We start from the raw sequence: 21,547 nt of genomic DNA, 5'->3' as shown, positions 1-21,547 counted from the left end.
CATGTCACACCAGTTAGAATGGCAATCATTAAAAAGTCAGGAAACAACAGGTGCTGGAGAGGATGTGGAGAAATAGGAACACTTTTACACTGTTGGTGGGATTGTAAACTAGTTCAACCATTATGGAAAACAGTATGGCGATTCCTCAAGGATCTAGAACTAGATGTACCATATGACCCAGCCATCCCATTACTGGGTGTATACCCAAAGGATTATAAATTATGCTGCTATAAAGACACATGTACACATATGTTTATTGCAGCACTATTCACAATAGCAAAGACTTGGAATCAACCCAAATGTCCATCAGTGACAGATTGGATTAAGAAAATGTGGCACATATACACCATGGAATACTATGCAGCCATAAAAAAGGATGAGTTTGAGTCCTTTGTAGGGACTTGGATGCAGCTGGAATCCATCATTCTTAGCAAACTATCACAAGAACAGAAAACCAAACACCGCATGTTCTCACTCATAGGTGGGAACTGAACAATGAGATCACTCGGACTCAGGAAGGGGAACATCACACACTGGGGCCTATCATGGGGAGGGGGGAGGGGGGAGGGATTGCATTGGGAGTTATACCTGATGTAAATGACGAGTTGATGGGTGCAGCACAGCAACATGGCACAAGTATACATATGTAACAAACCTGCACGTTATGCACATGTACCCTACAACTTAAAGTATAATAATAATAAATAAATTATAAAAAAATAAATAAATAAAGTTACAGTAGATTAAAAAAATAAATAAATAAATAAATAAATTACCTTTAAATGAAATTTCTCTTGGGCTTTTGGTTTGAGCAAATAAAACAGCTGTATTAAGAATTACCCAAAACAAAACTAAAACTTCGAGTAGAAAATACGGATGAATAGACTTCCACTTCCGGCTATAATTGGAAGTAGACTTACCTTGCTACCCTAAACAACAGTTAATACTGGACAAAATATATGAAGCAACTGTTTTCAGGAATTGGATACTAGTCAAAGCAGACTGGTATCTAAAAGAAAGGAAATACACAAGGTGAACCCCAGGTTCACCACGTCTGTCTCCTTGGGAGGACATTCCCAAACATGGTGCAAGGAATGCAGCTCAGAATGGTGATACTGCTGAACTGAGGAGGCAGAGTGGAGGTTTCCGGCTGCTGAAACAGCTAGAATCTACAATCCAGGTTATTGGAGGGGAAGTACCCTTGAGTGTCAGGAGAGCTCTACAGGAATTTTCATATCAGTGCCATTTGCAATAGCAAAAACCCTGGCAGCAACCGAAATGCCCATCAACAGGAGACAGGATGAATTATGATATAATCACAATGGAGTATTACAGAGATGAATATGAATAAACTGTTATAAACAAGTTTTAGGTGTACAGGATTGAATGAAAAAGGCACTTCCCAAAACACTTTATTCATCACTGTTTACCAATATCAAAAGTGACTAAAAGTAAACATACAGTATGTTATACATTTATACATGATAGGTTAAATAACTTGTCCAAGTTCACAAATTTAGTACTGGGGTCAAGGACATAATCAAGTCCAGTACTCAATATCCCTCTAACTCTGTGGGATGAGTATTTATTTGGTGCCAGGAAAAACTCTCCTAAAGAATGTATGTTTTCCACATAACTTACTTAATTTTTCTCTCTACCTAGACTATCAAGAACCTCAGGGCTGGGAACAGCGGCTCACACCTGTAATCGCAGCACTTTGGGAGGCCAAGGGAGAGGATTGCTTGAGCCCAGGAGTTTAAGACCCGCCTGGGCAACCTAGCCATGTGTGGTGGCACACATCTGTGGTCCCAGCTGCTTGAAAGACAGGCAGAAGGATCACTTGAGTTCGGAAGCTGAAGGCTGCAGTCAGCTAGAAATGAATCTAATACTCCATCATGGTATCTGTATTAACCCATGTATATTGGCATGTATACTTTTAGCTAATATTTATCGAGCATTTGCTATTTCTTGCCACCAGGATAAGTGTCTTAAATGTATTACCTCATTTAATCACCAAAAACATTCAAATTCTACAGACGAGGAAACCGAAAGGTTACATGAGTTGTCTGATGTTACAAAACCAGTAAGAAAAACAGAGCCCTATTCAAGCTCGTGATTCACTACCTTGCTTTTAATTTCTTTCATAACCTTGTTTTTTTCTCTTTGTATATTTTGTTCTTGTTTTTCTTTGTATAAGCCATTAATCTTTCTTTTGGAAAAAACGTGGAGAATCAAAGAATTACACAAATATGAATGGATTATGGTATTTTACTATCTCTTACCTGCCCGAGGACAATGTCCAAGTTAATTGTCCCGCCTTTCTAATGAAAGACTAGATGATATAAAGGCCATTTCCAGTTCCAAAATTTAGTGCTACATAAGCTGAAAAGTTATTTTTCTTTCCTTTTAATGCGACAATCTATTGCACTCCTGAGTCACTATTCTGTAGATGTGGCAACACCCAGGATGAGGATCACTAGAAGTCTGCACTGTTAACTCTTGAAGAATAAAGGCCCAGGAGCACAATGAAGTTCCATTGAAACATTTTTATTTACCTTTGCTGCAGGATAAGTTGAGTTTCCAATCAGGGCAAGGAGGGTTTCTGACCTATAAAAACAATGGTTAGCTGTAAAGTATATATAAACTTTTATTAACCTTGGACCTGACTCAAGTAAAAATTATTAAACTTTTATTTACCTATACTATTTAATTTATAGAAGTGGCAAACTAGTGACCTTTGGGCAGAATCTGACCTATAGACGTTTTGACCCCAAAATTGGAATTCATTGCCAATACTGTATTTAAAATTCAGAATTCAACAGAGTTCTAGTTCTACTTGAAAATTTGAGAGATCTGGGAATCCTATATTCACATTTCCATCTAGCAATGGGACTGAGCTAAATGGTGGCTATCCCCTTTAACCTGGTTATTTGTACATTTACAAACATGCATAGAACACTGTTTCTTGCATTACAGACAAAGCAGTATACAAAAGTGAAAGTTTTACTGCTCTCACAGAGCTTACTTTCGAAATGTTCTTCACTTCACCACATCCAGTCCTTTTCCCTGGCTAGTCTCTATAGGTCTTGGCATGTCCTAATGTCAATACTCTGCCTTTCTCTAAAACTGTCAGTCTCCAACAGGAATCTCATGAAGAACTAATCCAAACATGGTGAGGTATGAAATTTCATTTTTAAAGGACTAGATCTTACACAGTGGCATAGCAGCTCCTTTAGCTTTCTTGATTTTATTCCCCAAGAAATAAAATCATTACTGCTTGGTAAAGCATTTTTAGTGATATATTTAGTAATAAAAATCCAGGTTTAAGATAATGCTATTTTTCTACTATTGTAAGACAATCTTATGATTTACAGTAAGTGAAACTGGTAAAAAATTAAAAAAAAAAAAGCATACTTTCCTCTATTGATCAAGTTTGCAGTGAGTGCTTTGATATATAAGAGAATTTAGGAAATTCTAACCCAGTGCCCTGCTTTTATAGATTAAAAGACCAAAAGTAGTGGTTGACATTGGGAAGGAAACGTGAGCCCCTACTTCAGTCCTTGCACCAAAATTAATTCCAGAAGGATCAAAGGTTTAATCAAAAATTTAAAAAAAGAAAACAAAGGATAATTGTTTTTATAGTCTTGTAGATTTATGATCTTTGAGTGGGAAGGACCTCACTGGAAAAGTTTTCAGTGAAAGAATTGCTAAATTTGCCTACATAAAGAAATCTCTGCATGAAAAAAGCATCATAAACTCAAAAAGGTCATTTTCCTTAATATATGGTATTACCAAAAGCTATTAATAAAAAGACCAATGAGAAAAGACCACAGGAAATAATACAAATGGTTTTTTCTTCTTTTTTTTTTTTTGAAACAGAGTCTTGCTCTTGTCACCCAGGCTGGAGTGTAGTGGCGTGATCTCTACTCACTGCAACCTCCACCTCCCGGGTTCAAGTGATTTTCCTGCCTCAGCCTCCTGAGCAGCTGGTATTACAGGTGCCCGCCACCACACCCGGATAATGTTTTTGTATTTTAGTAGAGACAGGGTTTCACCATTTTGGCCAGGCTGGTTTCGAACTCCTGACCTCAAGTGATCCGCCTGCCTCAGCCTCCTAAAGTGCTGGGATTATAGGCATGAGCCACGGCGCTAGGCTCCACAAATGGCGCTTAAACATAAAAAAAGAGAAACAACTAAATTCATAATAGAAAACATTTTATCTATATCAGAATAACAAAGACTAAGATGTTTGAGAACTATTATGTTGCTGAGATGAGGAAACAGGCACTCTAAAACATTTCATTGCTTAGCATAGTACAACTTCTATTGACAAGCAGTTTTGTTTAGCAGGCTCCGTTAACAAAGCACCAGAGCAGTTTCTGGCATATATTAAGTACAGGTTTTAGCTAGTATAATTAGCACATTTTTAAATGTGCATGTCTTTTGGCCCAGCTACTTCACTCGTAGGTCTTTTTTCACATGTGACATCACATGGTTTTGTTTTTTCAGACCAAGTTTTGGTTTGTTGCCCAGGCTGGAGTGCAGTGGCACAATCACAGCTTATAGCCTGGACATCCCAGGCTCAAGTGATCCACCTCAGCCTCCCAAATAGCTGGGACCACAGGCATGCACCACCATGCCCAACTAATTTTTGTATTTTTGGTAGAGACAAGGTCTATGTTGCCTAGACTAGTCTCAAACTCCAGGGCTCAAGTGATCTTCCCACCTCAGACTCCCAAAGTGCTGGGATTATAGGCGTGAGCCACCATACCCAGCAACGGTGTTCTTAAAAAATATTTATATAAAACAAAAACAAAACAAAAACCATAATTATCCTATTATCCTTAAGGAACTGGTTAAATTATGATCTATTCAATGGGATACTATACAGATAGCTATTTAAAGGAAAATGGCAGCTCTGTTACTGTCATACTGAAAACAATCTCCAAAATGGTGAGATGAAGAATATACTTGTATATAGGAAGCTTCTATGTAACACTGTAACATATACACACACATATTTTTTACACCTATGTCTTCCTTAAAGGATTATTGCATTGTTGGCGTTGCTTCCTGGGACAGGGTAGCAGAATCAAGAAAGGGTATAAACTATTACATATCCTTTTACATTCTGAATTATTAAGATATGTTTTTAAAAAGAAAAAAGATTTCAGAAACACACCTCCAAGTTGTGGCTGGTGTGAGATCTAATTCTTGCCCTCGTTTCAGCGCTTTCCAATGTGTTCACTCCTTGAAGTCACCTGGTCTTGATTATTGAGAATTTTGAGATTGAATTTCGATCCACACTTACAAGAATATCAAACATGAGCCAGGAAGGACCCATCTCAAATCCTGAATTCATTCTGGAGGTACTCTTGATTAAAACAATAGTTGTTCTTAGCTTAGAAACTTAAATATATTTTATGGAAAAGAGAATGAAAGAAGTCACAGGCTCCAAGAAAGGTGACAAAGAACCCAACAAGTGTGCCTCTTGGATCTAATTAATATATTTAGAAATTCTTAAGGAAACAAACTATTACTCTATTTCGGTTTTAGAAACTCTTATCTGATATCCTTTATGCAATAGTTACTACTTTAAAATAACACTTCGACCATAAAAAACTGTTTAAGTACATAAAGTTCATAGTGCTAGCATTTGGTAGAGCTAGGGAACTAGGTCCCAGACACAGGTATGTATCTAAAATAGATTACCCCAAATGTTTTAGCATATTAAGTCACCTAACACGGGGAAACACTGAAAATTAGTTTTCATCTTATGGTAAGTGAAAGCCCCAAGTCTGAATGTAAGATTTCTTATTTTTAGGTAGGCCTATTTATCAATTCTTTCATGGCTTTGGGAGGCCTCTCCCACTCAGAATATAATAGAGGGCAATCACAAAGATGACTGAAGATTTTACTTAAGTCCATTTGTTCTAATATCTCACTATTTAACAGAGGACTATCCTTATCAAATATGACATAAGACAACCAAAGCTCTCATGGTTGGGTAACAGAAATCTTGACTTCTATCTTAAAGTTTGGTAGGTAACCAAGACTGTCAAATTTAACTCTAAAATTGTCAACAAATAGCTTACTTCTATAAGCACGTAGCAAACCTGGTCAACCTTCGCTAATAATCTCTACTGAAAGTTATCTTGATTCAAATACAGCAACTGCTTCCTTAAACAAGCATTTTTAAAATAACTGCCTTCCCCATAAATAATACAATTCCTAGGTAAGTTTAAATTAGTCATGGAATATAACATCTCAAACAGTTTTAGTTACCCATAATTCTAAAGCTTAAGACCAAAATGAAGATACACAGTAGTCCTCCCTTACCATTGTTTCACTTTCCCACACTACAGTATTTTCAGAGACCACATTCACATAACTTATTAGTTATAAATGTTCTCATTATTGCTGTTAATCTCTTACTGTGCCTAATTTATAAATTAATCAGTTATGTATAGGAAAAAACAAGGCTTCAGTACTCTTGGCACCTTCAGGCATCCACTGTGGGTCTTACACCCCACAGATAAGGAGGGACTACTGTAATTCGAAACCTAATCTGGTATTCTATCTTGAAATAGCTCAACTTAATAGCAGAAAACTTAATCTTGTTACTGAATTTTTTTTGTTTGTCCTTTTAGATATGAATTCACATTCTAGCTTTCTTCTTCACATTAAAGAGAATTTCTCACCCAAAATAAACTGTTGTTAAACAATATACTGGGCCAGGCGCAGTGGCTCACACCTGTTAATCCCAGCACTTTAGGAGGCTGAGGTGGGCGGATCATTTGAAGTCAGTTCAAGACCAGCCTCACCAACATGAGGCCACTAAAAATACAAAAAAGTTAGCTGGGCTTGGTGGCACATGCCTGTACCCCCAGCTACTAGGGAGGTTGAGACAGAAAAATCACTTGAACCTGGGACGCAGAGGTTGCAGTGAGCTGGGATTGTGCCACTGCATTCCAGCCTGGGTGACAGAGTGAGATTCCATCTCAAAAAAAAAAAAAAAAAATTCCTGAGGAACAAGTTAGCTAATGAACAAACAGAAATGTCAAGTATAAAACTTAATCGTTCTGTAAAACTGCATAAACTCTTACAAAGTTCACTGAATTCCACATATAACTTTTAAAGAACATTTTGCAAATATGAGCATGTTTGGTTTTCTTTTAATCCTCAAACATTTTACTAGGTCAACTGTGTCTAAGAACTATTAGGCAGAAAGACTGAAAAAAAATCAACACACCTCTGGTCTTCAAATGGCTTTTTTAAAGTGAAAATTAACTTAGCATATTAAGACAAAGACAATAGAAATAATATACATAATTTTATTACAAAATTTTTTTTAAAAAAACAAAATGCAACATCCTAAAAAACCCAAAATTTGCTATTGATACTAATTCCTACAAGTTTGCTGTGCTACCATACACAAAAAATTAAAAAAACCATTAAATATTTAGGAACATTCAACATCAGAAGCTGTAAAATCTAACTATGTAGTAGCCCGTCAAAAAGCTACAACCTGCAATTTTTTAAAAGTATTTTCTCTACAGAGAATCTTATCAGCTATACAAAAATCTGTACAGTTTTTATACTGAAGCTAATATTGAGCTGCACTTGAATTCACATTCTTAGCAAAACAATTGCCTGAGCACACACACACATTCCACACGCATCATTAAAGGATAGCCATTTATTCTTCATCTTCATCCTCTTCCTCCTCATCTTCATCTTCTTCCTCCTCCTCCTCCTCCTCCTCATCTTCTGGTTCATTCTTCTTCTTTGAGCCTGTTGGCCTGCCAGGGCCCTTCTTTCCTGCTTCACTTTTGCCCTTGGCACGATATGCAGCAATATCCTGAAATATTGTTAAAAAAAAAAAAATAAAGTAAGCATCCGGTGTCATTACTCAACTGTGAAAACCACTTACTTGTAAACAATCGAAGATGATTGACCAATAACCCTGATAACTGTCCAAAAGGTAGCCAGTCTAAGTGTTAAGAGCACTTATCCTTCGAGGCTTTAACAAGTTAATGGTGTAAAATGACAAGGGTTGCAATACAGCAGTATCAGTACTTTCACTAACAATACTCTTTTACCTCACACACAGTGCCATAGTCCCTGCTGTACCTTCATATTTTATATATATATACATAAAACAATTTATTTGACCCTCTGCTTTAAAAAAAAAAAAAGACTACACAGTAACTACAAGTCTGTCTGCAGGAATATACTAGTGCTACAAACACTGGTTTCATTCAAAAGGAAGGTTTGATTACTTTGTGTTTAAGTGTACAATTTTCATTAGGCCTTTTCAAAACATAGCTGACAACCGTTAATTAATACAAGATTAACTAAATTTCCCAAGTTTTCTACAGTTATTCCCTATACCTAGTCTTAATCACAGCTTTAAAAAAGTAAGATGACAATGTACCTTTTCATATTTCTCCTTTAGCTTAGCTGCTTTCTGTTCATATGGTTGTTTATCTTTGGCTGACTGCTCGGACCACATTTCACCCAATTTCTTTGCAGTATCCCCAATGGATAGGCCCGGGTGTTCACTTTTGATCTTTGGGCGATGTTCAGAGCAAAACAGGAAAAAGGCAGATCTGAAAGGAAGCAACAGAGCTTAATAAACTGAAGGAAAAATCCAAGGGGCAATTTGGTTTATTTTAAACTTACGGCGGCCTTTTAGGAGCATTGGGATCCTTTTTCTTCCCTTTCTTATCACCTTTGGGAGGAACGTAATTTTTCATCTCCCTATCATAGCGAGCTTTGTCACTTTTTGCCATATCTTCAAACTTCGACTTCTCCTTTGCAGACATGGTCTGTGGACATAAAAATAAGCGCCAAGAATACGGCAAAATTGTTACCTATAAACACCCAAAGACGAGAAGATCATCTTTAAGGAGCACATTTTCCTTAACTGCATTTTGCTTTCGAAGTCTTATGTAAGTAAAAACCTAAAATCGTCTGCCTCAAACTCTTAAGATATTCAGGTGAGTCATCGGGGGTGGCAAAGTTGAAGCTCTCGAGTTGCATACTACCTACCTGCCTAAGGCCCTCCTGGCCGAAAACCACACCTGCACCCCCTCTCCCGCCTCACCTTCCATCTCTCCGAACACTTCTTGGAGAATTCCGCGAAATTGACGGAAGAGTCCGGGTGTTTCTTCTTGTGCTCTTCCCGGCAGGTCTGCACGAAGAAGGCGTACGAGGACATTTTGCCCCGCGGCTTGTTGGGGTCTCCTTTACCCATGGTGACAGATCGGCGTCCACCTGACGGGGCGGAGGGGGGAGAGGGGAAGCCGGCGGGTCGGTGCGGAGCCCGCAGCTGCCAGGGCGGGCGCTGGCGGGGCTCCGCTTCCCGCCCAAATCCGCTCCCGCCCTGCCCGCGCCCCCCTCCTCCCGAGGGCGTCCTCCCGAGGGCGGCCGCCCGCGCCCCCGCCCCGGCGCACACCCTCCTCCTCCTCCTCCTCCCAGCCCGAGCGGCCGCGGCTGACGACTCCTCACGCTCGCCCAGCAAGTGGCTCCCGGGGCCCGAGACGCCGCCTCCCGCCCTTCAACTAGTCCGGCGACTCCGCAAGCGCCCTCAAGACGCCTTTCCTGACAGAAATGTCCCCCGGCTTTCACGTCGCGAGCCTCACTCAATCGCTAATCACCTCGTGACCGACATTGAAAACTCCCAGAACCGGGCCCGGGCGGGGGCAGTTTCCGCCTCTTCCGACTGCCCGCCGGCCCTCTACAGCCCCGGCCCTCGCCGGCCCGCACCCCAAATGCCGCTCGCCGGGTCAGACACCGAGAGCCACAGCGCCGAGACCGAGTAGAGGCTCTGAGGGAATGGGGAAAGGCAGGTCCACGAACCCGAGGGTATTGGAGGGTATTCTTGCCTGGTGCGAGCTTTTCCTCAGAGTCCTGCAGAGCGGCCGACCCCAACAGAGACGCTTCCCTCAGCAGGCTCCGGCGTGAACTGGTTTATCTCTAACGCAATCCTCAGCCTCTTGTTTTGCAGAGTTCTCCGCGCCACGGCAACTTGACGAGCTAGGCCACAGGCCACATCCCCACTTCTCTGATTGGTTCTGACGATTATTCAAACCCAGATAGTCCCCGCCTCCTTGCCACGGCGGCTAACGATTGGTCAGGGTCTTACCAGACCCGCCCTCCACGCCCCAGCCTAGCAGGTTCGGTGGGTCGCCCAGGTCGTTAACTCCCAGACCCGTTAGAACCGGTCAGGAGAGGAATGTACTGCTCGATCCTGATTGGCGGCGGGAAGAGGGTTTGAAAAATGGCGGGCCTCACGCTGACTGGCTGGGACTGTAAACGGTGGGAGTGGTTGGCTCGGGAGAGAAAGCCCCGCCAGATTTAAAAAAACCTAGTCGGGAGACAGGGGGTTGGTCTCCTGGCTTGGCGACGGCGGCGGCTCGGTTTGCTGGCGCTAAGGTAACAGCAGAGGTCCGCTTTGCCCTTCCTCCGACCACCATTTAGGTCCTGTCTGTCTCCCGCCTCGGCTCAGCCCTGCAGTGTTGGCTCCTGGGAGCTGTAGTCGCTCTGCTCTGTGGCCCTGCAGAGTCTCCCCTGAGCCGCCCAGAGAATAATAAATGGGGAGAGCCTGGAGTTTGCCCTGCAAAACCGATTGCCCAGCTCCTCCCGCTGTTGCTGAGGTTGGCGTAGAACTCGGGGAAGTCAAGGCAGGGAACCTCGGAAAGGGCGCGGGGGGCCGGGAGGGAGCCGTTCCCGCGTCCCGTGGGGTGTTACAAAACGTTCTGAAAGTAGGTGCTTCCCGCCGAGGGAGTTTCCCTCAGAAGGCCCCTCCTTCTTTCCCTCTTTGTCTCGGGTGACAAATACTGGGAGGTAAACAAGGGCACCCTCCGGGTCCCGAAGGGGCGGAGGCGGCGCCTTGTCCCCCCGGCCCCGCCCCCTCCTGCAGGGTCCGGAATTCCAATCCCCAAGCGCCTGGGCCCCCACGCCGCACACCGCAGCGCTGCGCCGGGAGCTCGGAGTCCGGCGGCTTCCCTGTCTTTGGCTGGCCTGGCCTTCGCCTGGGCATTCACTGCCTTATCCTACTAGTGTGATAGTTTTTAAAAATTGAGACTCGCATAAAAGCAATGCATGCTCCCTTCTCCACCCCCAGTTACGTAGATCATCCAAACGGCATATCGCCACATTTTACAGGCTCCTCCAAGCGCGGGTTAAGAACCTCCGTGTTAGTATAGGGAGAGCGCGCCAAAGCTACCTTACCTTACTGCTTACCAGCGTCACAAGCTGCTTTTCCCAAGGTAGAGGACTTTAATTGACATCCTGGTGTACTATTTCTGTGGTATTTAGTTTTGAGGGGTTCCCCCCACTTTTGACATATAGGTTGCATGACTCAATAAATTTAAATATTTTGTCTTAATTTTTCCGTAAGTTCATTGGCACTTGTTAGACTATGCTCTTTGGCTTATATATGGTTATCATAATAGTACTTGAAAACCAGCAGTTGTTTATCTATGTTTACTAATAAAAATGAGATCTTAAAAAAATGTATTTTCCTAGGAAATGGATAATGGTTGTCCAACATTGTGAGTATACTTAATGCCAGTGAATTATACACTTAGGAATGGGTAAAATGGTAACTTTTATGTTGTGTATGTTTTACCACAAAAAAAATAAAGTGGCGGTTTTTCAAACAGGAAAAAAATGTATTTTCTTGTATTTAAGTGTCCCAGAATTTTGTTAAGCATAATCCTTAGCTGATAACATTCTCTTTTCTGCCTTAAGTTGCAATACCTACAAAATCAGTTACAAAAACACCCAAAAATCCAAATTAACCAAGTAATTCATACTACTTTATTCTAATATCAGTTAGTGAGACACTAATGCATTACACTTTTAAAATGTATTTTTAAGTTTTATGTTTAGAATTTTTTAAATTATGGCATAAAGTAAGCTGTGTTTATATAAAAACTGGGCCTTTATTCAAGAACTGTATATTGAATATGCCAAGCATTGAGCTTGGCAGTCGAGATACAAAGATGAAAAGTCATAGCCTGTGCCCTCAAAAATTTAGTGTAGAGAGACAAAAATAGGAAACAGTACAACATTAGTTAAAATTGTTCATTAATGAGAGCATAAGACAGTCACCTAAAGACTGTGTAGGGAAATAGGAAAACCCTTCTGTGAAAGTAGCATTTGAGTAGAGGTGGATTGGAGAATTTCAAGCAGAGGGAAACAAAAAACAGAAAGGCCTTTGAGAGAGCCTGGCTTGTTTGGGGATCAATTAGTAGTAGTTCAGTATTACAGGAACTTAATGATGATGGTACTCAACCTGCAGCTTATAAAGGAATTTAGTCCTTATCTCCCCAGTGGAAAACTGGGGAAAATGAAATAATTAGGTTTCCACATTAGATAGCGGTGTTGATAGCGTGGTATAAATGAGGTAAGGTTAGAAATCAATTCACTGGGTTCATTCTTTTCTATGAGTCCGAAACTGTAGTCAAAGGGACAATGGTAATAGATGTGAGTCACTTATTTACATGAATAATCTCTCACTACAAGCTAATCAACTTTTTAATGTTCACTAAAGTTTTATTTCACTTGAGGAATTTTGCATTATTTGTATAATTTAATAGGATGGCTTCACAACCTGCTTTTTTTTAATGTTACTGTAATGCAAATAGTGAATTTATTCACATCCAAAATCAGAGCCACCAACTGAAGTTTACATTCTATTCTAGCACTTCTGTTTTCTAAGAATCATGATTCTTAGATCTCTTTTCTTTCTATTGCATCACTTAAACTAGCAACTGATTGGATTTGGGGTACTATTTTTCATAAAGGTTTTTTTTTTTTGGAGTGCAGTGGCTCAACCTCGGCTCACTGCAACCTCTGCCTCCCAGGTTCAAGCGATTCTCCTACCTCAGCCTCCTGAGTAGCTGGGATCACAGGCGCGTGCCACCATGCCCAGCTAATTTTTGTATTTTTAGTAGAGACAGGGTTTCACCATGTTGGCCAGGCTGGTCTCAAACTCCTGACCTCAGGATCCACCTGCCTCAGCCTCCCAAAGTGCTGGGATTACAGGTGTGAGCCACCGCACCTGACCCAGAAAGATGTTTTAATCACTTCCCAGTAGTTGATGCCTAGGAGAGGCAAAGGGCCACAAGGGTAAGCTAAGAGTAGATGCTCAGCTCACCTAAGGATTATAGGTTGAATTGTGTTCCCCCCACCAACTTTCTATGCTGAAGTCCTAACTAACACCCTGTATCTCGGAAAATGATCTTACTTGGAAATATAGTCACTGCAGAAATAATTAGTTAAGATGAGCTCACACTGCAATAGGGTGAGCCCCTAATCCAGTATGACTGATGTCCTTATCAAAAGGGGAAATTTGGACAGAGACAGCCATAGAAGTAAGATGATGTGAAAAAGACACAGGAAGAAGATGGCTATCAACAAGCCAAGGAGAGAGGCATGGAACTGATCCTTTCCTTACAGCCCACAAGGAAGCAGGGAAGGAACCACCCCTGCTAATATCAATTACCATTCTCTCCTCCATAACAGCAGAGAAAAGGAAAACATTTCTATATTTAACCTACTTTTACCATCGCTGCCAAGACTTCACTCTTATAACACACTTCCTGACTTAAAAGTACCATTAAGAGGCACAGTAAAGTAATAAAAGAAATAAGGCTTAGCTGAGATCACATACAGTTTTTGGTTACAGAACAAGCCCATTTTTTGTGTGAAAAATATATACAGAATCTGGTAGCACAAAAAATCTAGTCCTAAATTTAATTCTCAAAAGATGAATTAAATACACACACTCAAAACATAAGGCCAGTTCACTATACTATGAATTATTTGCCACACTATTATGACTTTATCAGAAAACTAAAATGTCCATTAAAGAGTTAATACTAAACGTGTTTCTCATTGTTTTAATCCTGTTGCAGTCCTAAATGCCAAGTAAGATTGTATTTCTCAAAAAGTTTTAAAGCCACTTTTTCAAGAACATATCAATTGTATATATTCTAAAAAGTCCACAAATTTATTTCTATTAAAATGATACACATTTCTAAAACATGTATCAAGGTGAAACATGTATCAAAATAATATAGAGGAAAATAGTTGTGTTTTTCATTTTTTTTTAAATGCGTAAATTAGAACCCAGCCAGGGCTTGTGGTTTTGAATGGTTCATTTAGCATTTCTAGGCCTTTTCAGATGGAGTTTCACTCTTGTTGCCCAGGCTGGAATGCAATGGCATGATCTTGGCTCACTGCAATCTCTGCCTCCCAGGTTCAAGCGATTCTCCTGCCTCAGCCTCGAAAGTAGCTGGGATTACAGGCATGCGCCACCATATCCAGGTAATTTTGTATTTTTAGTAGAGACGGGTTGGTCAGGTTAGTCTCGAACCCCTGACCTCAGGTGATCCACCTGCCTAGGCCTCCCAACCTGCTGGGATTATAGGCATGAGCCACCGTGCCTGGTCTTTTCTAGGCCTTAGATTGATAGACAATAAATTGAAGTTTATGGGATAATCTCCAAGGTAGAATTCAGCTCTTAAATCATATGATTCTATAATTCTGTGAATATGTGATCACAGTGTGGGAAAATAATACATTTTAACTTATGCAGTTGGGCAGTCAGGAAATTATAATTTCATTTTAAAGAATAAGTAACTTGGGTCATATGAAATCCCTTGACTATAAGAGTGCCAATGAAGTCAGGCGCAGTAGTTCACGCCTGTTAATACCAGCACTGGGAGGCCGAGGCAAGTGGATCACCTGAGGTTAGAGTTCGAGACCAGCCTGGCCAATATGGAGAAACCCCATCTCCACTAAAAATAAAGAAATTAGCCACGCGTAGTGGCGTGCGCCTGTAATCTCAGCTACTTGGGAGGCTGAGGCAGGAGAATTGCTTGAGCCAGGGAGGCGGAGGTTGCAGTGAGCCAAGATCACACCATGGCACTCCAGCCTGGGTGACAGAGCAAGACTCTGAGCTCAGGAGTTTGAGACCAATCTGGGCAACATGGCGAAACCCTATCTCTACCAAAAATACAAAAATTAGCCAGGCATGTTGGCATGTGCTGGTGGTCCTGGCTACTCAGGAGGCAGAGGTGGGAGGATAGCTGGAGCCCAGGAAGTTGAGATTGTAGTGAACCGTGATCACACCACCGCACTCCAGCCTAGGCGACAGAGCAAAACCGTGTCCCAAAAGATATAAATAAGTTTTAAAATCAAAACAGCATTAGGATAAAGTTGATAGCCCAAATATAATAATGTAGACTAAACTTTACATTACACAGTATTGCTCAGTCATCCTATTCTTTAATTAAAATGACCTTACCAGCATTTTTCCCTGCCAGATGATATCAGTATATTACTTTACTTGCCAAACTTTGTCTGAGTTCAGCATCTCATGAATTGTAAAATATAAACATTAGGCAATAAACTATGAGTTAGTGAAGCTGTTTCCAAAGTAGTCCTCTAACACCTCTAAATCGCTATTCTGTTGATAAACTGGAATTTATCTAGAGCAGTTGTAATAATCTGACAGGAATGATCTGTGTTAATGCCAGTTATTGAAATTCCTAGCATTTATTTAGTTTTCCTAAAAATTTGACTTTTCATAATCTGTGGTCATCAAACAGAGGTAACAATGTGCTAGCAGTCCTCACTCTCAGCACCTCCTCTGCCTCGGCGTCCACTCTGGGGGCGATTGAGGAGCCCTTCAGCCCATCACTGCACTGCGGGAGCCCCGGCCGACGCCTGGAGCCGGCTCCCTCTGCTTGCGGGGAGGTGTAGAGGGAGAGGAATCCGGGCTTACCACAGCGCTCACAGGCCAGTGCAAGTTCCGGTGGGTGCGGGCTCGGGGAGCCCCACACTCAGAGCTGCCGGAGGGCACCACAGGCCCAAGGCAGTGAGGGGCTTAGCACCCAGGCCGGCAGCTGCGGAGGTTCTGCTGGGTCCCCCAGCACTGGCGGCCCACATGCACCAAGTTCAAATTCTCCCAGGGCCTCGGCAGCCTACCCCCGCAGCAGGGCTCAGGACCTGCAGCCCGCCGGTCAGAGCCCCACCTCTGTGGTGCGCTCCCACGCAGCCCGAGCCTCCCCGATGGGCGCCGCCCCCTGCTCCCTGGCACCCGGTCCCATCTGCCCAAGGGCTGAGGAGTGAGGGCACGCTGGGCAGCTCTGCCTGCAGCCCCAGTGTGGGCTCCACTAGGTGAAGCCAGGTGGGCTCCTGGGTCTAGTGGGGACTTGGAGAACTTTTATGTCTAGCTGGAGGACTGTAGATGCACCAATCAGCACTCTGTGTCTAGCTCAGGGTTTGTAAATGCACCAATGGGTGCTCTGTATCTAGCTAATCTAGTGGGGACTTGGAGAACTTTTCTGTCTAGCACTCCGTGTCTAGCTAAAGGATTGTAAATGCACCAATCAGCGCTCTGTGTCTAGCTCAAGGTTTGTAAACGCACCAATCAGTACTCTGTATCTAGCTGATCTAGTGGGAACTTGGAAAACTTTTCTGTCTAGCACCCTGTGTCTAGCTAAAGGATTGTAAATGCACCAATCAACACTCTGTGTCTAGCTCAGGGATTGTAAACGCACCAATCACCACCCTGTCAAAATGGACCAATCAGCTCTCTGTAAAATGGACCAATCAGCAGGATGTGGGTGGGGCCAGATAAGGGAATAAAAGCAGGTTGTGAGGGAGCCAGAGACAACTGGCTACGTCCTCTTCCAGGCTTTGGAAGCTTTGTTCTTTTGCTCTTTGCAATAAATCTTGCTGCTGCTCGCTTTTTAGGGTTCATGGTGCCTTTATGCGCTGCAACTCTCACCGGGAAGGTCTGCAGCTTCACTCCTGAGGCTAGCGAGACCACGAACCCCCCGGGAGGAATGAATACTTGCAGACGGGAGGAACGAACAACTACAGATGCCCCGCCATAAGAGGTATAACACCGCGAAGGTCTGTGGTTTCACTCCTGAAGCCTGCGAGACCATGAACCTACCAGAAGCAAGAAACTGCGAACACATCTGAACATCTGAAGGAACAGACTCCGGACACACTATCTTCTAGAACTGTAACGCTCACTGCGAGGGTCTGCGGCTTCACTCTTAAAGTCAACGAGACCAAGAACCCACCAATTCCGGACAAAACCAGATTGGAAAATACTGATAGAAAGTGAATATACACTTATTTTTTTAAGCCCTTCTGCAAAGCAATAAAAAGTTTTGATAACTATTAACTCATAGCCAACCTTAAGTATACTTTATAAAAAGTTAGTTGCATATAAAATAATTGCTTTCTAGAGTTTTATAATGTAAAAACCCAAAAACTGTTACTCTGCACCCAGTTTCTCAAAGACAAATCTTACGTTGTTGCTTAATATTTTCAAATTGTTTTAAAAGCTGTGAGAGGGGAAGGATCAGCCTACTGAAGTATTATGAAACACGCACATCCACTAATGGGTAGATCGCCAATTCAGAAGCCTAACTGTATACTCACCCCAGAAATTCAATTTACTGAAATAACACTGTTTTTGAAGAAGTGAAGCACAGGTTAGGAAGGAATGAAAACCTCTCATTCTGATGCTAACATTTTCAATGCAAAACAATTAGTCAAATATATTTTGTTTTCCTATTTAAACAACTATTTTTGTGAGTTATGGTAAACTGGCCAGGTGCAGTAGTTCACACGTGTAATCTCAGCATTTTGGGAGGCCAAGACAGGCAGATTGCTTGAGCTAAAGAGTTCCAGACCGGCTTGGGCAACATAGTGAGACTTCCTTTCTACTAAAGAAAAATTACCCAGGCTTGGTGGTGCATGCCTGCAGTCTGTGCTACTGAGGCTGACGGCAAGAGGCTCGCTTGAGCACAGGAGACAGGGGCTACAGTGAGCTATGACTGAGCCACTGCACTCCAGCCTGGGATAGAGAGTGAGACTCTGTCTCAAAAATAATAATTAGAAGAAGCAGCAGCTAAATGTCCACAAGAAAGTTACTTAGTTCTAAAATCCTCTACTACAATTAGAAAAAAAATGACAAGTTGCAAAAATCATGTTGAAAATACTTTGGAGATCTGTTGAAGCAATCAAAAAATAACTCAAATTAAAATTCCAGACCGGAAAGAGCCCTTCCTAGGTATGCTGATGAGTTTTGAAAACATTTTGTAGATTTTAGGCATGGAACTGAAGTCAGTCTAACTTGGCCTAGGTAAAAGGATTTTGACTAAATGAAAGAGACTCCAGCAAGCATCTGTCAGTTGTATTGGTGGGCGTTAGCACAATCAATTGGAAACTAAAGGACTCTGAAATATCCATAATGGCCTATTTTCCACAGATTAGCTGAATGCCAAGGTGGTATGGGAGACGAGAGAGTTGTGCCAGAAGCTTCTAAAAGACAAAGCTAAATGTCCCAGGGTTTCACAGTGTTTAGTGGACAAAAGTCCAGCTGGAGGGAGGGGTCTGCCACAAACTTATCATTGTCTTTTCCTGAAGACATTTGACATTTTTTGAACTTGTTTAGGCAGGAGTGTAGAGACACAAGTTCAAACCCTCCAAAGAACAGAAATGAATTTTTCATAGTCTTTAAGGGCTAAGGAGACACAGACTGTCAATCCCTTAATCAAAAGACTGTGTGATAGTGTCTTAATGTATGAGCAACAGAAATAAGCCACAGATGGAAGGGTCTTACTAAAACTTTGCAGCCTAGCCTGGACACAGCTCAATCTCTAATTGGATTGAGATAATCCTTTAACTTTCTCCCTGTTAGCAATAGGTAGAATATTGCAAAAGTCAAACCATCTCTAGTAGAAGATATCATCTGGACCACATCATAATATATAAATAAAGTATTGAAAACTAAAGACAGAAAATCTTAAAAGGAACCAGAGGAAAAAGGAAAAATAATTCAAAACAGCAACAGTAAGTCTAAATGCTGATTCTTCAACAGAACTAGGGAAACCAGAATCCCATAGAATGACATCTTTAGATCGCTGAAGGAAAAAAAAAAAAAATTGCTAACCTCAAGTTCCATATCCAGGGAAACAGCTTTCAAGAATTACAGCAAAATAAAGATGTTTCTGGACAAAGAGAAGTTGAGAGAATTCACTGCGAGGAATCCTACTTAAGGAAAATAATCTCAAATCCTTAGGAGGAGGAAAAGAGCATAATCAAGGGTAATTACGTAAATTTTAAAAGAGTATTACCTTCTTAAAACAGCAATAATAATGTCTTGTGGATTTTTATAAACTGGACAAGTAGAATCTATGACAACGATGGCATAAAGTGTAGGAAGAATAAGTAGATTTAAATTGTTACAAGGGTCTGACCCCATAAGAGTCTCTGTGGTGTTTTTTTGTTTTTTGTTTTTTGTTTCCCTTTGAGACAGTCTCGCTCTGTCGCCAGGCTGGAGTGCAGTGGTGCAATCTTAGCTTTCTGTAATCTCTGCCTCCCAGGTTCAAGCGATTCTCCTACCTCAGCCTCCCAAGTAGCTGGGACTACAGGCGCGTGCCACCATGCCCAGCTAATTTTTGTATTTTTAGTAGAGACGGAGTTTCACCATGTTGGCCGGGATGGTCTCGATCTCTTGACCTCATGATCCACCCACCTCAGTCTCCCAAAGTGCTGGGATTACAGGCATGAGCCACCACACCCAGCCTTGTTTTGTTCTTGAATTGTAATAGAATTGTTCATTTGGCCCATATTCAGATGAATATCTGTCACTTTCATATACTAGCAAATCATCCTTTTGTAAATTTTTGAGACTGAGTCTCACTTTGTTGCCCAGGCTGGAGTGCAGTGGCACCATCTCAGCTCACTGCAGCCTCCGCCTCCCAGGTTCAAGTGATTCTCCTGTCTCAGCCTCCCAAGTAGCTGGGATTACAGGCATGCGCCACAATGCCCAGCTGATTTTTGTATTTTTAGTAGAGTGGGGTTTCACCATGTTGGCCAGGCTGGTCTCGAACTCCTAACCTCAAATGATTCCTCTGCTTCGGTCTCCCAAAGTGCTAGGATTACAGGCGTGAGCCACTGTGCCCGGCTGAAAATAACTTTGTATCTGCTTTTGTGTAGGTGTTTTCTGCTAAAGTAAATTTGTGATATATTAATACTATATTGACCTTATATCAATTCAATGATTGATAACGACTTAAAACTGCAAATTCTTGTGTAAATACTCATATAAAGGTGGCATATTTACAACTTTGTCCTCTAAATCGTGTTGTTACTGGGCTTAGTATTTTGACTGTATTTAAAAATATATTCACAAACTATGAAATTTTCAGATACACTTTTCAAAATATACATCTAATTTTAAAGCCTGGAATTCTAATCAGACTGAAAAAAATGCACTTATGCATAATTGAGGATTATGCATCCTTCACCCTGCTCGGGCCACTCCTGGAGTCAGGGTAGTAGAGCACAGCACTGCAGAGGCCAGAGCTAGAGTAAAAGAAAAAATGCCTTCCATCCTCTTGGCTTTGAATCTCCCATTAACAGAACTGAACTGGAAACAAACTGGCAAGTGAATCTGGGAAACGATTTTTAGGATTCCAGTACTCTGTAATATAGAGAGAGTAAAAGAATGAGAATGGAACTGACAGACAACAGACAAATAACCAGCACAGTCAAACAACTGGCAAGTGGTAGAGTTTAGATCTCAAACAGTCTAGCTCCTGAGTCCATTCACTTAACTGCTACAGTATGCAGTGACACTATGATATGCTATAGCAACATTATTTCATACATTTTTAAATTAATGGCTGATGACGAATGCGGGTTGGCAGGAAAGAAATTGTAGGAATTGGATTCATTAAATATTCCAGAAATATTAAGTTTCTACTTTGTGCCGGACACTACTCCAAAACCAAAATGAAAGGAAGATGAAGGAAGAGAGTTCCTTTCTCACTGTTTCAGACTGGACAAAATTCCCTGTGAATGATTCCAACTGGCTTGATTTGAATCGTGTGCCCCCCTCATTAAGCTAGGCACTTTCGGGGCAGGTATTAGGGGAAATAACCTAGTGGAAATGCTCACTAGAAACCTGAGACAAGGATTTTGTTGCAAATAGTTTATCTAAGAGGTGCAGGAAACACCAGTAGGAGGTGGGGAACCGAGACAAAGAAGGGAAAATAGTCAATAAAGGGTGCGGTATCAAGCCAGCTACCACTTGTAATGATTGCAGCATAATCCCATGAGAAAACTCTGGGAAAACACAGGCCTCAAAGTTATCCCATCTGAAGGCCAAGCGAGCTGGGGTATCTACATAACAAATCTTTCCAGTCACTGGGTGAAGGCTGCTAGAGTGGGAGTTTGTTAATTCCCAGGCATTTCCAAATTGCCCTGATCACACAAGGGCAGAGCTGCCTTCCACAGCTTTGGAGAAAGCCCTCAGCCAAGAAATGAACCTTGAAGTGGTAATGGCCAGAGAGACAAGAGCAGGGTCTGTCTCAACTTCTTCACCAGGTAAAAATTTTATCTGCCTAATGCATGGAGTTATAAATTTCAAAAGAAAGAACACCTATGAAAGAGTGTTATAAAATATAAAATATAATACCAAAAATTCTTGTTTAGG

At 41.7% G+C, this 21,547-nt stretch overlaps 1 protein-coding gene across 2 annotated transcripts; it reads right to left on the bottom strand.

The window, feature by feature from the left end:
• Positions 1-7,320: 7,320 nt before the first annotated feature.
• HMGB2 (high mobility group box 2) lies at positions 7,321-10,025 on the bottom strand. 2 transcript variants are annotated; one of them, XM_050792487.1, is made up of 5 exons: positions 9,865-10,025; positions 9,110-9,279; positions 8,686-8,831; positions 8,438-8,612; positions 7,321-7,861 (listed from the first exon to the last, which is right to left on the bottom strand). In XM_050792487.1, exons 2-5 carry the CDS (start codon positions 9,257-9,259, stop codon positions 7,700-7,702), a joined length of 633 nt encoding a protein of 210 aa, XP_050648444.1. In that variant the 5' UTR covers positions 9,260-9,279; positions 9,865-10,025; the 3' UTR covers positions 7,321-7,699. The 2 variants fall into 2 exon arrangements, with proteins under 2 accessions (XP_050648444.1, XP_050648445.1); XM_050792488.1 differs by having other exon boundaries at positions 9,891-10,025.
• Between the last annotated feature and the right edge of the window lie 11,522 nt (positions 10,026-21,547).

The sequence above is a fragment of the Macaca thibetana genome, chromosome 5 (genome assembly GCF_024542745.1).
Source record: "Macaca thibetana thibetana isolate TM-01 chromosome 5, ASM2454274v1, whole genome shotgun sequence".
Classification (NCBI taxonomy): domain Eukaryota; kingdom Metazoa; phylum Chordata; class Mammalia; order Primates; family Cercopithecidae; genus Macaca; species Macaca thibetana.
The sequence above is the reverse complement of the archived record's forward strand: the minus strand, read 5'-3'. Positions and strand labels throughout refer to the sequence as shown.